The sequence below is a fragment of the Haliotis rufescens genome, unplaced genomic scaffold (assembly GCF_023055435.1).
Source record: "Haliotis rufescens isolate VD_foot unplaced genomic scaffold, xgHalRufe1.0.p SCAF_46, whole genome shotgun sequence".
Classification (NCBI taxonomy): domain Eukaryota; kingdom Metazoa; phylum Mollusca; class Gastropoda; order Lepetellida; family Haliotidae; genus Haliotis; species Haliotis rufescens.
In genome coordinates this window covers 1901225-1918756 of record NW_025964179.1, presented here as the reverse complement: position 1 = coordinate 1918756, position 17532 = coordinate 1901225, and the positions used below count along the sequence as shown (strand labels likewise).

General features: G+C 41.7%; 1 protein-coding gene across 3 annotated transcripts in view; it reads left to right on the top strand.

Annotated features, from left to right (window-relative positions):
• LOC124141590 (band 4.1-like protein 5) overlaps nucleotides 1-17532 on the top strand; it is a 90786-nt gene that overhangs the window by 40693 nt on the left and 32561 nt on the right. For 2 of the 3 annotated variants that reach the window (XM_048383207.1, XM_048383205.1), the window contains exons 2-6: nucleotides 1011-1115; nucleotides 2545-2587; nucleotides 4464-4532; nucleotides 9458-9536; nucleotides 11766-11863. In XM_048383207.1, the coding sequence (XP_048239164.1) occupies nucleotides 1011-1115; nucleotides 2545-2587; nucleotides 4464-4532; nucleotides 9458-9536; nucleotides 11766-11863 (394 nt within the window). The remainder of the gene's footprint in view (nucleotides 1-1010; nucleotides 1116-2544; nucleotides 2588-4463; nucleotides 4533-9457; nucleotides 9537-11765; nucleotides 11864-17532) is intronic. The other variant, XM_048383206.1, reaches the window with a different exon arrangement.

Genomic DNA, 17532 nt, shown 5'->3' with positions numbered 1-17532 from the left:
ATCCTATGCAGTTAATCAATTTAATGATAAACATGAGCTAGGCTGTCCTTAAAGTGTTTAGAATTGAATTTTCTCCCTTCTCATCTTAACTATGGTACTCTGAATGTAGGTAGACATTTCTGTGGCAGTGGGGCAGTGAGTGAGTTGGGTTTAAAGCCGCTTTAAACAGTATTCCAGTTATATTACGGAGTGTCAGCTTAATGTGGGAGGAAAGCCCGAGGTGATGCAGGTCTCAGACGTTTACCACTTCGGTGAAACCCACGAGCACGGGTATGGTGCTGACAAACCTAGAAACTTAATCGGGGTGAACCAGGATTCGAACTCACAATCAGGTTTCTGGCGTGCCCAAGGGATGCAACTCTGCACAGCGAATCGCGGCGCCTTAGACTACTGGTCCACCCGTGCCCCCTGTGGGAGAGAATCAGGAATTTATTATTGATATTCATAAATTTGCATCAATATAGAACATGTAGAATAGACATTAAAAATTTACTGATATATAAATATCCTGCAAAATGATGACATACCGCATATTAAGTTTGAGGAGGTGGCATCATTTATTAGTATGGTAGAATACTTACTAGAGCTGAGTATCGCCTGGTATCTTGCGATACGATTTGTATCACGATACTGACTGACGATACTACTGGTATAACAATACCCCACATCAAATAGTAAGAAATGATAAAATCTCGGAAATACAGCTCTTAAACCTCTTTATTGAATGTAATAGTCGGTGCGTCCTCAGCCACCACGTTCTTGTAATCTGCCATGCCTACAGGTGGCGCTATGCTACTTCTGCCATATGGGAGGTAACTCTATTGGCTTCTGTTCTATTTATAGCATATCGTGATCTCACAAACTGACGATTCAAGTATAGTATATACCTGAGTATCAATGATATCGTATGTATCAGTGAATTGGAACAGCACTTAGTTGGTACTTACTTTGTTCTCACATCACAAGTGAACACCTGAGGGATGCTGACAATCTGTATTTCTGTGTTACAGAAAAAGTCCAATGGCGGCGAGCTGATGGAGCAGATCTTCTACTACCTGGACATCATAGAGAAGGACTACTTCGGGCTTCAGTACACCGACGTCCACAACGTCAATGTGAGTCCACCTTCTCTACATGGGCGCCTGATTTTCTTTATCCGTAAAAGCCGCACTCAGCAATATTCCAGCTTTTTGACAGCGGTCTGTAAATAATTGAGTCTGGACCAGACAATCCAGTGATTGACATCATGAGCATCGATTTGCGCACTTTGGATATGATAACATGCAGGGTTCACTCTAGGAATCTTCTTACTCTTTATGTGAAACTTTCATATATTCTGGAGGTACGCCCACACTTGCCCATACAGCACCATGTTAAATTGCCCCATTGTATTTGAAAATGGGGTCTTTATTAAGCACAAGGCCAAACCCTAGAATTAGCCCTGAACATGTATCAACCAAGTCAGTGAGCCTGACCACTTAAGTTGGTCACCTCTTCTGACAGCATGGGTTGCTGAAACGAAGTCTAACTCAGATCTTCAGGGGGGTATGTGTGGTAAGGGGAAAGGGTGTTGTTCATGCTGTCAACCACTGGTTTGTCTGATTTAGAATTCATTACAGGTTTTTGTGACATTGTGTGTCACAATTGATGACAATTTCCTCTGTGATGGTGTTTTATTGTGTGATTGTTGCTCATGGTATCAAGCACTGGTTTGTCTGGTCCAGACTAATCACACAGCCCGGGTGTAGCTGAACAAGTGCTGATCCACCCATGCATGTATGGAATGGTACCTGATGTATAGGGCTGGTTAAAAAGATCGATAATCAGAATTATCGTCAATGGGAAGAAATATTAACGGTTATTGATATGAAAATTGTGTCATCAGTAATATCCTACATAACCAGTAGTGATGAAATAAAGTTTAAATTTACCAAAACAGACTTGTTATTATCAATCGTCTTAATTGCCAAAGACAGAAAGCAACTGTTTTTGTTAAATGACCACAGTGTAATCCATGCATGAATGTGTCACCACTCACCAGTGGCATGAAGTGTGTTGATTTCTTTTGGACTTCTTTGCATATTTGCTCTAAGTTTCTTCTCTGATATTTATTGATAATTGATTGATATTTAATAACAGTTATCGAACTCTATGATCTGTATTGACAGCCAGCCCTTCTGATGTATGTTTTTTGTTAGACAGTAGCGGTGGGGTAGCCCAAGTGTTAAAGCGCTCGCTCGTCACACTGAAGGCCCTGGTTCTATTACCCACAGGGCGGTCGGGTAGCCTAGTGGTTAAAGCGTTCGCTCGTCTCGCCGAAGACCCGGGTTCGATTCCCGACATGGGTACAATGTGTGAAGCCCATTTCTGGTGTCCCCCGCCGTGATATTGCTGGAATATTGCTAAAAGCGGCGTAAAAACAAACTCACTCACTCTATTACCCACATTGGTGCGATGTGCGGACTGATTTCTGGTGTCCCCCGTTGTAATATTATTGTGCTAAAAGCTGTGCCATGTGACATGTTTTACTGTATGTTGTTGCAGCATTGGCTGGATCCCACCAAGCAGATCCGCAAACAAGTGAAGAGTGAGTATGTCCTTCTTGTTCAAACCAACATGGCCGTTGTCTCACGGGTGTCTGCGAACAAACGGGATGATGTCCTCAGTCATTCTCATCAAATTCAAAACTTCATTACTTTAGTAACTTTTTACCTCTTTGACAAATAAGAAAGTCAATGCAGCAGGGTTGTTTCTAAAATTGATGTCATCGGAAATTTTCAACAAGGTACCATTTTCTGTGAACTTTCAGACTTTGATGTGAAACCACATGGCAATCGCTTTTGAAATCCAGGGAGCGTAATGGGTTTCGGATAAATCAGTGATGTTAGGGGTTCAGTTCACCAGCACAAGCTAGATGACGAGGTATTTGTTTGTCAATTGGCAAAACAAACTTGGCTGGACTGCTGAAATTGACATTGTAAATTGACAGGAAGATTAGACAAATACGGAAGAAGTTGGGTCATGATTTCATCCCCCATGTTCCCCCATCTACTCCATCTGGAGCTCATCTGGTGGTTATTGATGGGCGCCACATGCTAGTTAGGTGTCTGGTTCCTCTGTCGTGTTGCAGAACTGTGTACTATATATCTGTATTGGGTAACGAAGGTCTTCTCACTCTTTGGTGCTAGTTTACTCCATACTTCTGTACTAAGTCAGATTTTGATCCTCTTGACAAATTGTGTGGATTCTCTGGGAGAGTTTGTAAATGTGCCATACCACTCAAAGAAGTTAAAGAACACCCGCTTCTTTCATATCACTGTAGGTAATCTGTCATGCTTATATGAAAGAATTGTGGTCCTTAACTTCTTTTGAGTAGTATAGAATCCCCATAAGTATGTTTTATCATGTAATAATTTGAAAACTGAAAATATTAAACAACCTCCCTTTGTAATCTTGCATTTCTCTTCCCACATAAGATCCACTGCAAGACACAAACAGGAGCCAATCTCTGACTGGGACATACTTTGTTTATTTGATGTGGAATATACAGCTTATCACCTTTTTATTATTTCGGCAGTAAAACATGTCGTTAGTCCCCTCCTTGACTCTATGAACAAATAAGTTGTAACCTTATCAAAATACTACCCATGTAGAATGAGATTAACCATGTCAACCAAGTTTGTTTGGGAAGGATGCAAGGTTCTCATGTTGGGTTTTACCCCTTCGGGAACTCAGGTGGTGTGGTCGCCGGTACCCCAAACTTGATTTAAGACAGGGCTACCCAGCTTCTAATAGCCGATGTAGACACAGTTTATATATAAAAACTTCATTGTGTTACTGTAATTAAGTTCAGTAGAAATCCTTGCCCTGCTTGACAATGGTATAAGGATCTGTACCAAAACGACGCTATTTGCAGTAAAGAAAGTAATAAGTTGTTTTCCATCGATTGTGTCTACTTGTCTTCCATCAACTTCTAAGAAATGCCTATCAAACATTGATTCTAGCCAACCTATAGGCTGATAGGTATTGGGCAAAGATGTGGCCTTCAGTTGCCTGCAGTAGATGTCAGGTGAGGTCTGGTGAGGTCAGGGTCCACACTTTCATCCTGTCCGTGTTGAAGATGCTTGAAACATTGAAACAAGACAACTGTCTGAAAATATCAGCAACCACCTTGTTAAGAAATGAGTTGCTATTTAAAGTAAATACTTTAATACACAAAAGTTTTTCCAGAAATTATTTCAAATATTGTCTATCCATATTTAACATTTTCTCTTTTGCACAGGTATTCAGATCGTTTTTTAACTTTGTTGTATATATTTAAAGTAAATTTACAGCACAGATTGTTTGTTATATGTGGACGTCTCCGGGTCCTGTTCTCATGCTTGCCTTGCAGATACAACTGTATTTCAGCATGCTCTTCTGTTACCTGTCCTCTGATTTGTTGATTCTGATTATTTACACAGATCCCTATTGGCTGGATACTGATGGCGATGCCAACGAGCCTGAGCAATCAGACACTTATTCAGAGTCATGTGTGTAATGGCGCAGTTTGCTGTTTGGTCATTTGTGGTGTTTTCTTCTCTAATATCTTTCAATTTCTGACAAATCTTCATTCTTTTTCTGCCTTATCTAGCTGTCACAGCTTTCAGTGTGGTATGGCTTTTTCACATCACGTCAATACTTTGTGAATGATCATACATCACCTAATATGAGCTCTTTAGCAATATGTGAGTCGGTATTAACAATATGGGCACCGAACAATCTAGCCATTCAGGATATATTAGCTGCAAGGATGAAAACTATCTGATCTGGCCATTCAGGATATATTAGCTGCAAGGATGAAAACTATCTGTCCAATTCCATCTGTCACTGTTACCTGAGTAATTAATTATCATTTTATCAGCTTCTCCTGTCGTGAAGAAATACCCATGAAGATGGGTACAATAGGTCTTCAGCAAGCCATGCTTGCCGTAAAAGGTGACTTTTCTTGTCGTAAGACTCGCTGATATGGTTAATGCATGTCATCGCATCCCAATTTGCATGGATCGATGCTCATGATGTCAATCACTGGATTGCTTGGTCCAGACTTGATTATTTACTGACCGTCATATAGCTGGAATATTGGTGAGTGAGGTGACAAACAAACCTTCTCTAATGCAAGAAGTTAGACTTGTTTGACAGAGGAGACGAATTGTGTACAGTGTTCAGTTGAAATCATTTCAGGCTTACCTGATCATAAATAAACCAATCATATAAACTGGTATCAGGGTCCGATAAATATGCAAATGAGTTGATCTAGCAGGAACTACTTTTAATAAAAATGTCCCGAAGTTTATCAGGGGTTCCTGGTGTGTTAGGAATTTTGCAGAAAAACATGCTGCACAACATTCGGCACTTTGTAACACATGGGAAGGTTTACTCATACATTGTATCCTTACGTTAGGTCTACAGGTATGTCATTCAATGAAAATATGGGGGGCACGGGTGGCCCAGTCGTCTAAGGCACTGCAATTCGCTGTGCAGAGTTGCGTCCCTTCGGCACGCCAGAAACCTATGATTGTGGGTTAGAATCCCGGTTTGCCCCGATTATGTTTCTAGGTTTGTCAGCACCATACCCGTGCTCGTGGGTTTCACCGAAGTGGTAAACGTCTGAGACCTGCATCTCTTGGGCCTTTCCTCCCACATTAAGCTGACACGCCGTGATATGACTGGAATACTGTTAAAAGGGGCGTTAAACCCAACTCACTCACTCACTCACTCACTGGATGAGAGTCGGGCTTGTCAGACAAGGACATAGTCCTGGCTTCTCTTCCACAACACAGACCTAGCATAATGCACGTCTTCGGATCATAATTGCCAGGATCCATGCTCGTGTTATCAATCACTGGATTGTCTGGTCAAGATTCAATTATTTACAGACCGTCATATGGAATATTGCGGAGTGTGGCATTAAACAACCAACAAGCAAACAGCTAGAATTAGTGGTTAGTTCCTGTGTAGACTGGGGCAGCGGTGGGGAGTAGGGCTAGCTAAAAACATTGATAATCGGAATTATTGTTGATGTGAAGAAATATTAACAATAATTTATATGAAAAATTGTGTCAACAATAATATCTTACTTAAACTATTGTGATGAAATAAAGAAAGTTACAGAAGGGGACTTGTATTTGTCCACTGCTTAAGACAAAAAGCAACTGATTTTGTGATGTCCACAAAGTAATCCATGCATAAATGTGTCACCCCTCACCAGTGACGTGAAATATTATGTTTTTGTCGATTTTGTATATTTGCTGCAAGTTACTTATCCTATATTTATTGATAATTGATCAATGTTTAGTTAACGGTTGTCGATCTCTAACATCTATATCGATAGCCAGGGCTAGCGGGGAGGCTCGGTTGTTACAGGCCTGGGTTCGATTCCTCACATGGGTGCAATGTGTGAAGCTCATTTCTGGTGCCCACCACCGAGTGTTGCTGTAATATTGCTGAAAGTCGTGTAAAACCCAATTCACTGACTCCTGTAGAATGGGAGCAGCGTCGCCCATTGGCTCATCATGCTGATGAACTGAGTTCAAATCCCCACATGGGTGAGGTGTGTGGTTTTCACTGTGATGTGGCATAAAACAGTGCTCCCTCCAGTGAAGAGAGAAGATTGTCAGTGGAGGAGCGGTAATGGCATGACAATGGCTGTTCACAGTGTTCAGAATTATGAAGTTCATGGTAATCTTGGTCCCTAAGGTTTATTGCCAGCCTGTTTTTTTTTAAAATAATTTTGCTTTAGTTTTTAGTCCCTTGATTTGTAATGTTTGACACTATAGCCAAGGGACCCTTGGTTTTCATCCATGATTTTGAACACTGTTCGTCTTGTGTCTTACTCAAACCTTGGCAACTGCTGATTGTGCCTTCATTTCCACGCTGGTGTCAGCGTTTTGCTTCACTTTGTGTGCTGAAAGTAAAACTGTTTTACATGAATGTTGAAAAGTTTACCTGGTGTTAAAAAATATGCCCTCAAAAATCCGGGTTAGAATTGGCTTTCAGCAACCCATTCTTGTCGTAAGAGGCGACCAACGGGATCGAGTAGCCCGAGTCGGTGACTTGGTTGATGCATGTCATCGTATCCCAATTGCATAGATCGATGCTCATGATGTCAATCACTAGCTTGTATGGTCCAGACTCAGATATTTACAGACCGCTTAAATATAGCTGGAATATTGCTGAGTGCGACATGATACAACCTGTTGTTAAAGCTCATGATACAAGAATGACAGCACCTTGACTGTAAGGCTTTGCTTGCAGAACACTGTTATTGTACGAATCAGTGTTGCAAGGGCAAATAAAAAAATGAGTTGAACCTTTTGACGGTATGCTTCATTGGTAATCGCACTGTACAGGCTTCTTGTAACAGGCAATGGGAAACACATCACAAATACCGCATTCGACGTAATAAGCGCCCATGGCGATATTTGCTAATATATTGGCTAGTGAACAATCCAAATTAGCACCCCTTCCGATTGATCAATGTACACAAGACCTATTTATTCGTGTATAGTACGCACTCATGTGTAATATTCACCCTCAATTATGGGCAATTAAATTCTGGAAAAATATATCTGTCGTATATAAACATTTAAGGCTGTCAGCATAAACCATGAAATTTATATTTCAACTCTGTTTTTTTCACCAAAATAATATTCTAATAAGAGCCCCATATTTTTAATTTTGAGAGCACCCTGGGCGCTTATTACGTCAAGTACGGTAAGTACAGAGATGTGGCCCATACAGAGCTGACTCGAATCATGTGGCAATGATAGAAGTTGGCACTAGTCAGTTAAGTCAGTTGCCAAACTGCCCAATAGTTAGATATAAGGACTTGTAGAAATTTTACCATTTTTAAGGATTTTGCTAAATGTTATCATTATAAGGACAAGTGGACTAAAATTGTTAGTTTCTATTGCTGTGTGGTTACAGTTTGTGTGAATGATTGTCTGTTAATCACAGGATTGTCTGATCCAGACTCAGTTATTTACAGGCCAAAGAGCAGTTGAAGATGGGTTTAAGTTTTGCTGATTTTGATTTTGCAAATAAGAAAACTATGATTGACAAATAATATCGTGTCAGAATTGATCCTATGTAACAGTAGTTTGATCAATGCAGACCTAGCTGAAGCGAAACTAGACAGTATATTTCTAGAGTCGCAATGGTTTTCCTGACTTCACTGGAGTGGTACACGTTGAGTGGCAGTGCAAGCATGCACGGTAATGTGTGACTCAGACAGATCACACCACACACATCAACACCACTCTGCTTACTAATGTTCAAGGGCGGTCGGGTAGCCTAGTGGTTAAAGCGTTCGCTCGTCACGTCTAAGACCTGGGTTCGATTCCCAACATGGGTACAATGTGTGAAGCCCATTTCTGGTGTCCCCCGCCGTGATATTGCTGGAATATTGCTAAAAGCGGCGTAAAACCGTACTCACTCACTCACTACTAATGTTCAACGTCTGGTCACATGAAATAATTCTCACCTTGCCCTTCAAAAGCAGTGCATTGATTAACACACCTTAATTGATGTGACAGTTGCCATGGAAACAGCTATACAAAAAAGGTTTATCACATGCAAACTTAAGATGTAAGTTATGCAGTTTGCCCAATTAAATTAGCTGTTTGTAGTATTTTTGTGTCTTGTTTATTTCATGTAAATTCTAATTTAGTGTTGTTTATAAAATATTAGATTTTTTCCATTTATCTGCTTATTATATTTTATATTTTTTTATCTTAAAATATTGATATGATTAAAACTGGATGTGGTCATAGATTTTCATTTTGTTTTAATCATTTTAGAGACCCAGCAACTACTCCAGGGACGAAATAATGATTTTGTCTTTCTTCATGAGACATGTTCAATATTAATTGAGTCTTTAATCTTTCTGAATATAATGTTTGTATTTTTCTACTTTCTACTCTTGATTTGCTCTTGGTCCAAACCCCTGGAGATTTAACAGGCTGAATAAGGTTAATAATTGCATGACCCCTACCCTTATTAATAATAATGTTGATGGTAATTTAGGACTGAATTATGAAATTGTGAATTATCAGTTCCTGTGTTGTTGATTGCCAGTTTAGCATGTTTGTGCATAGATTGTCAGTGCAAGCCGAGGGGTCACCAACACTAGTGTAGAATACATTCACATTTACTTCACCATCAACTCACCATTTTAAACTTTTTTTGATATTTTCATTCTGATATTATTTCTGAAAAGTGGTAATGGAACTTTCAATTGTCCATCTTCATTAAGCATGTTAAGTCGTAATTATTTCTTTGTTATTATTTCAATTTAATTTGATTATTATTTTCAATCATTATCATTATCACTTCTGTTTTTTCAAAGAAATTCATGGGGCGTATATTGTTATTAAAACTGAAATCGTCGACTCATCAGTGGATGGTTTGTTTGCAGTTGGCCCTCCCTATACATTCCGATTTCGAGTCAAGTTTTATTCATCTGAGCCAAATAACCTCCGGGAAGAATTAACAAGGTAAGTTCTGTGTGTTGGACTTATTGGTCGGGTATTAACGGGTTACTGTAGGGGTATTATGGGGGCACTGTAGGGGTATTATGGGGGCACTGTAGGGGTATTATGGGGGTACTGTAGGGGTATTATGGGGGTACTGTAGGGGTATTATGGGAGTACTGTAGGGGTATTATGGGAGTACTGTAGGGGTATTATGGGGGCACTGTAGGGGTATTATGGGGTTACTGTAGGGGTATTATGGGGGCACTGTAGGGGTATTATGGGGGCACTGTAGGGGTATTATGGGGGTACTGTAGGGGTATTATGGGGTTACTGTAGGGGTATTATGGGGGCACTGTAGGGGTATTATGGGGGCACTGTAGGGGTATTATGGGGGTACTGTAGGGGTATTATGGGGGTACTGTAGGGGTATTATGGGAGTACTGTAGGGGTATTATGGGAGTACTGTAGGGGTATTATGGGGGCACTGTAGGGGTATTTTGGGGTTACTGTAGGGGTATTATGGGAGTACTGTAGGGGTATTATGGGGTTACTGTAGGGGTATTATGGGGGCACTGTAGGGGTATTATGGGGGTATTATGGGGGTACTGTAGGGGTATTATGGGAGCACTGTAGGGGTATTATGGGAGTACTGTAGGGGTATTATGGGGGCACTGTAGGGGTACTGTGGGGGCACTGTAGGGGTATTATGGGAGTACTGTAGGGGTATTATGGGGTTACTGTAGGGGTATTATGGGAGTAATGTAGGGGTATTGTGGGGGTACTGTAGGGGTATTATGGGGGCAATGTAGGGGTATTATGGGAGTACTGTTGGGGTATTATGGGGTTACTGTAGGGGTATTATGGGGGCACTGTAGGGGTATTATGGGGGTACTGTTGGGGTATTATGGGGTTACTGTAGGGGTATTATGGGGGCACTGTAGGGGTATTATGGGGGCACTGTAGGGGTATTATGGGGGTACTGTAGGGGTATTATGGGAGTACTGTAGGGGTATTATGGGGGCACTGTAGGGGTATTATGGGAGTACTGTAGGGGTATTATGGGGTTACTGTAGGGGTATTATGGGAGTAATGTAGGGGTATTGTGGGGGTACTGTAGGGGTATTATGGGGGCAATGTAGGGGTATTATGGGAGTACTGTTGGGGTATTATGGGAGTACTGTGGGAGTATTATTGAGGTACTGAAGGTGTATTATGGGGGTACTGTGGGGGTATTGTAGGGGGGCACTGTAGGGGTATTATGGGGTTACTGTAGGGGTATTATGGGAGTACTGTAGGGGTATTGTGGGGGTACTGTAGGTGTATTATGGGGGCACTGTAGGGGTATTATGGGAGTACTGTTGGGGTATTATGGGAGTACTGTAGGGGTATTGTGGGGGCACTGTAGGGGTATTATGGGAGTACTGTTGGGGTATTATGGGAGTACTGTGGGAGTATTATTGAGGTACTGAAGGTGTATTATGGGGGCACTGTAGGGGTATTATGGGAGTACTGTTGGGGTATTATGGGAGTACTGTGGGGGTATTATTGAGGTACTGAAGGTGTATTATGGGGGTACTGTGGGGGTATTGTAGGGCTATTATGGGTTCCTGCCTTCGTTCAAAAATGCTAAATAACAAATATTATGCAGCTTTGAAAATGTACAGTGATTGTGTCTGTATTGTGGTTCAGATAATAAAGTTCAGCTGCCATGTTTACCAAAGGAGTCACGATATACTTGTTGTAAGAGGTGACTTTGCTTGTCGTAAATTGCAACTAACATGACCAGGTGGTCAGGCTCGCTGACTCAGTTGATTCAAGCCATCATCTCCCAGTTGCGTGGATCAATGATCATGTCAATCACTGGATTGTCTGGTCCAGATGCGAAAATTTACAGACCACTGTCATAGAGCTGGAATATTGTTGAGTGTGGTGTTAAACAACAAAGCAAACCAAGCCAAAAACTTAACATATCGATGCATATTGTGATACTTATTTTGTGCTGTTTGATGTGAAAGGGTTGCTATAAGCAAGTCAGATTTTTTTCAAAATTGGTAATGATATAGAGAAATGTCCCATCAAAGGTTGGTAAATCAGTCAAATGTCCTGATGCCAGTTATCTCTTGTAACATCATTGCCAAAAGAAACAACACTCCACAGACTCATGGGGATGGGTTTGTTTTGTGGGGGAGGTCGAAGGAGGTTCAAGGTTGATGTGCTCAGCAACAAGTGAGTGTCTCCTCTTTGTTTCAGGTATCAGTTCTTCCTTCAGTTGAAACAGGACATTTTCCACAACCGCTTGCCTCTGACTGAAGACACACTGATTGAACTCTGTGCTCTAGCATTACAATGTGAGTACACCCTGATTGAACCCTCCTCTAGCATTACAATGTGAGTACACTCTGATTGAACTATGTGATCTAGCATTACAATGTGAGTACACCCTGATTGAACTCTGTGATCTAGCATTACAATGTGAGTACACCCTGATTGAACTCTGTGATCTAGCATTAAAATGTGAGTACACCCTGATTGAACTCTGTGCTCTAGCATTTCAATGTGAGTACACCTTGATTGAACTATGTGATCTAGCATTACAATGTGAGTACACCCTGATTGAACTCTGTGCTCTAGCATTACAATGTGAGTACACCTTGATTGAACTCTGTGATCTAGCATTACAATTTGAGTACACCCTGATTGAACTCTGTGCTCTAGCATTTCAATGTGAGTACACCCTGATTGAACTCTGTGCTCTAGTATTTCAATGTGAGTACACCTTGATTGAACTATGTGATCTAGCATTACAATGTGAGTACACCCTGATTGAACTCTGTGCTCTAGCATTACAATGTGAGTACACCTTGATTGAACTCTGTGCTCTAGCATTTCAATGTGAGTACACCTTGATTGAACTCTGTGATCTAGCATTACAATGTGAGTACACCCTGATTGAACTCTGTGCTCTAGCATTACAATGTGAGAACACCTTGATTGAACTATGTGATCTAGCATTACAATGTGAGTACACCCTGATTGAACTCTGTGATCTAGCATTACAATGTGAGTACACCTTGATTGAACTCTGTGATCTAGCATTACAATCTGAGTACACCCTGATTGAACTCTGTGATCTAGCATTACAATGTGAGTACACCCTGATTGAACTCTGTGATCTAGCATTACAATGTGAGTACACCCTGATTGAACTCTGTGATCTAGCATTAAAATGTGAGTACACCCTGATTGAACTCTGTGCTCTAGCATTTCAATGTGAGTACACCTTGATTGAACTATGTGATCTAGCATTACAATGTGAGTACACCCTGATTGAACTCTGTGTTCTAGCATTTCAATGTTAGTACACCTTGATTGAACTATGTGATCTAGCATTACAATGTGAGTACACCCTGATTGAACTATGTGATCTAGCATTACAATGTGAGTACACCCTGATTGAACTCTGTGATCTAGCATTACAATGTGAGTACACCTTGATTGAACTATGTGATCTAGCATTACAATGTGAGTACACCCTGATTGAACTATGTGATCTCGCATTACAATGTGAGTACACCCTGATTGAACTCTGTGCTCTAGCATTACAATGTGAGTACACCCTGATTGAACTCTGTGATCTAGCATTACAATGTGAGTACACCCTGATTGAACTCTGTGATCTAGCATTACAATGTGAGTACACCCTGATTAAACTCTGTGCTCTAGCATTACAATGTGAGTACACCCTGATTAAACTCTGTGCTCTAGCATTACAATGTGAGTACACCCTGATTGAACCCTTCTCTAGCATTACAATGTGAGTACACCCTGATTGAACTCTGTGCTCTAGCATTACAATGTGAGTACACCCTGATTGAACCCTCCTCTAGCATTACAATGTGAGTACACCCTGATTGAACTCTGTGCTCTAGCATTCGATGTGAGTACACCCTGATTGAAACCTGCTCTAGCATTACAATGTAAGTACACCATGTTTGAACCCTGCTCTAGCATTACAATGTAAGTACACCCTGATTGAAACCTGCTCTAGCATTACAATGTAAGTACACCCTGATTGAACTCTGTGATCTAGCATTACAATGTAAGTACACCCTGATAGAACCCTCCTCTAGCATAACAATGTAAGTACACCCTGATAGAACCCTCCTCTAGCATAACAATGTAAGTACACCCTGATAGAACCCTCCTCTAGCATAACAATGTAAGTACACCCTGATAGAACCCTCCTCTAGCATTACAATGTAAGTACACCCTGATTGAACTCTGTACATTGTAAGTACACCCTGATTGAACTCTGTAGAATGTGAGTACACCCTGATTGAACTCTGTGCTCTAGCATTACAATGTGAGTACACCCTGATTGAACTCTGTGCATTGTAAGTACACCCTGATTGAACTCTGTAGAATGTGAGAACACCCTGATTGAACTCTGTGCTCTAGCATTACAATGTGAGTACAACCTGATTGAACTCTGTACATTGTAAGTACACCCTGATTGAACTCTGTACATTGTAAGTACACCCTGATTGAACTCTGTGCTCTAACATTACAGTGTGAGTACACCCTGATTGAACTCTGTACATTGTAAGTACACCCTGATTGAACTCTGTGCTCTAACATTACAGTGTGAGTACACTCTGATTGAACTCTGTACATTGTAAGTACACCCTGATTGAACTCTGTGCTCTAGCATTACAATGTGAGTACACCCTGATTGAACTCTGTACATTTTAAGTACACCCTGATTGAACTCTGTGCTCTAGCATTACAATGTGAGTACACCCTGACTGAACTCTGTACGTTGTAAGTACACCCTAAATGAACTCTGTAGAATGTGAGTACACCCTGAGAGTTATGATCTGGTATCCGTTGCACCCACCACCATGGTCCACCACTTTGAAGCTAGTTTGTAACAACCAATAACATGTAAATCACATGCTCTGTCAGACTCCAATGTACAGCCAGCCTGTCACCATCACAGCAGTCTGTCACATGCTGGACTGCTGTAAGGATCCAGGGTGTCACATGACGTCAACATGTTGTAACCACAGTACTGTGTTTCTTCCCAGTAGCAGTCTGTAACTCTACCCGCTAGTCCGAACACCCGTGAAGATCCGGGTAGAATAGGTCTTCACCAACCTATGTTTGCCATAAAAGGTGGCTATGCTTGTCGTAACGGCTGACTAACGGGATCGGGTGGTCAGACTCGCTGACTTGGTTGATTCATGTCATCGTATTCCAGTTTGGTGGATCAATGCTCTTGATGTGAATCATTGGATTGTCTGGTCCAGACTCGATTATTTACAGACCATTGTCATATAGCTGGAATATGGTTGAGTGCAGCGTTGAACAACAACAAACAAACAAAACGCTAGTCAAAGGCCGAGTCTGGTAAAAGTGTGTTCAGTCAGTGAACTCAGTAAATAATAGTCTATATGATAACACTAAAATCTCCAGACAATGATGCGGACAGCCATGTTCAGGCTAGTAGTGTAGGTTTTGGCACAGACTCCAGTAGCAGGCTTGAAATAGTCACATACAGGAAATATCTGTACAGCTTTTCTTAGGTCGTTAAATGTTAAATTTGGAACAGAATATTTACAGTGAGGTAATAGAATGTGCCAAAGAAATGTCCAAATACTTTGAAGTTCAAACTCTGGCAAATATATCGGTTATAAACAGTAATACAGAAACTATCTGTAGCAAATACATAAGTGGCTGATTCTGTGCACCTCTGGCCCCAGCATGGCGCCGGCGCCAGAATAATGGTATCTGCCTGCCTCGCGTCACATGCGTCTATCATACTGGGTGAGGATAACAGAGCCTGGCTGTACAACCCCAGTGCTATCTTGTGTGTAGTGACAGCAAGCACACTTTCATGGGCAAGGGAGCAGGGCTTGGTGACCTTTGGTGCCATCTCGTCCCTGGTGGCACTACTCTTGTAACCATGGCACTACTCTTGTAACCATTGATATCTCCTCCCAGGAACAAGCTCCATTGGGTGTGGTTTAGTGGTAATGGAAACCACCAACAGTCCTCTGTTGTCTCAGGGCTTGAGATCTAGGGCCTGTATTGTCTCACTGAACACTGCATGGGGAAGCAAGGGTTTTATCAGAAATTGTCCAGAATTAGTTTGTCTGTCAATCGATTTTTGAAATTAGGCGAAGTGAAATGGGGTTTAACGTCGTATTCAAGATTATTACGCTTATATAGCGACGTGCATGTGTGGCTGCTTGTGCTAGTCCGGACTAATTTCAATCTTATAGTGCTAGCCCACTGAAATACCATGCCAAAGTTTAACATGAATACCCCACTCAGACACAGTATACTGCCTCCGAGCCGACCAGTCCTTGTTGTATCCCCATAATGCTGAGCTCCAGGTAGGGTAACAAGAAGTACCATCTTTTGACGTCTTTTGGGATGACACAGCCAAGGATCGAAACCCGGACGTTCCTCTCTCCGGGCAGACGCTCTACCACTAGAACTTTGTCTTCAGATGGAGGTTTGACTCGTTGTAGAATTGGGGGATGGTTATGTCAGTGAATCAGAGAGAGAAAGATGTGTTTGGAAGCAGTTATCTCCTCTTGCCTCATGGCCAGTAATATCCATATCTAATATCCAGTGTGTCATCAGACCCCATAGGTTTGCCTAGTCGAGACTGTAGGGAAAAAAACCTCCCTCACTCACTCATCAATTCAAAGTACTTAGTCAGCTAGCGGGGGCACTGGTGGCCCAGTCATCTAAGGCGCCGCGATTCTCTGTGCAGAGTTGCGTCCCTTGGGCACGCCAGAAACATGATTGTGGGTTCAAATCCCGGTTCGCCCCAATTATGTTTCTAGGTTTGTCAGCACCATACCCGTGCTCGTGGGTTTCACCGAAGTGGTTTACGTCTGAGACCTGCATCACTTCGGGCTTTCCTCCCACATTAAGCTGATACGCCGTGATATAACTGGAATACTGTTAAAAGCGGCGCTAAACCCAACTCACTCACTCACTAGTCAGCTAGCTTGCACAGTGAGTCAGATCAAGTGAGGTAGATTCATCTACTGTTCTCATGTTCTCAGTTCCAGCATGCTGACTCCATGTGGCCCTGGTGGTATTGATCAGGCCTGTGTCGCAGCTGTTGTATTGATCTGTCACCGAACACTCCGTGTGATTGACATATTCCATCTGGATAAGAATCAACATCTGGTTTTAGAACTTTTGTTTATGTACCTGTACCGCATTAGAATACCATAGCAGGGACCGAGTGACCCCAGCTTAAATGCTTAAAAACACTGCTATATCAGAAAACCTCCAGAGACCACACGACCCCACCTTAAGTTCTGAAAGTGCTATATCAGAAAACCTCCAGACCACATGACCCCACCTTAATTTCTGAAAGTGCTTTATCAGAAAACCTCCAGACCACATGACCCCACCTTAATTTCTGAAGTGCTTTATCAGAAAACCTCCAAACCACACGACCCCACCTTATGTACCTCCAGACCACACGACCCCACCTTAAGTTCTGAAAGTGCTTTATCCGAAAACCTCCAGACCACACGACCCCACCTTAAGTTCTGAAAGTGCTTTATCAGAAAACCTCCAGACCATATGACCCCACCTTAAGTTCTGAAAGTGCTTTATCAGAAAACCTCCAGACCACATGACCCCACCTTAATTTGTGAAAGTGCTATATCAGAAAACCTCCAAACCCCACTAGCACTATTATATCAGAAACCTTCAGGTCCCCAGCACCCCTAAATTTCTGACACTGCTATTTCAAGAACATCTAAGATCCAAGATCCCTTATTTTCTGACAGTGCTTAAACATGTTACCATGGTAAGGTTCCATCATAATCACCATCAGCAGGAAGAGATGATTGATGTCATGACATCGAGTTGTTACCATGGTTAAGCATAGGTGTTCTCTTACTGATTTACCTAAGGGCCTGCACCATGTCAGAATATGTGTCCCAAAGTTGTTACCAGACAGACTTGATCAAAGAGAGCAGGT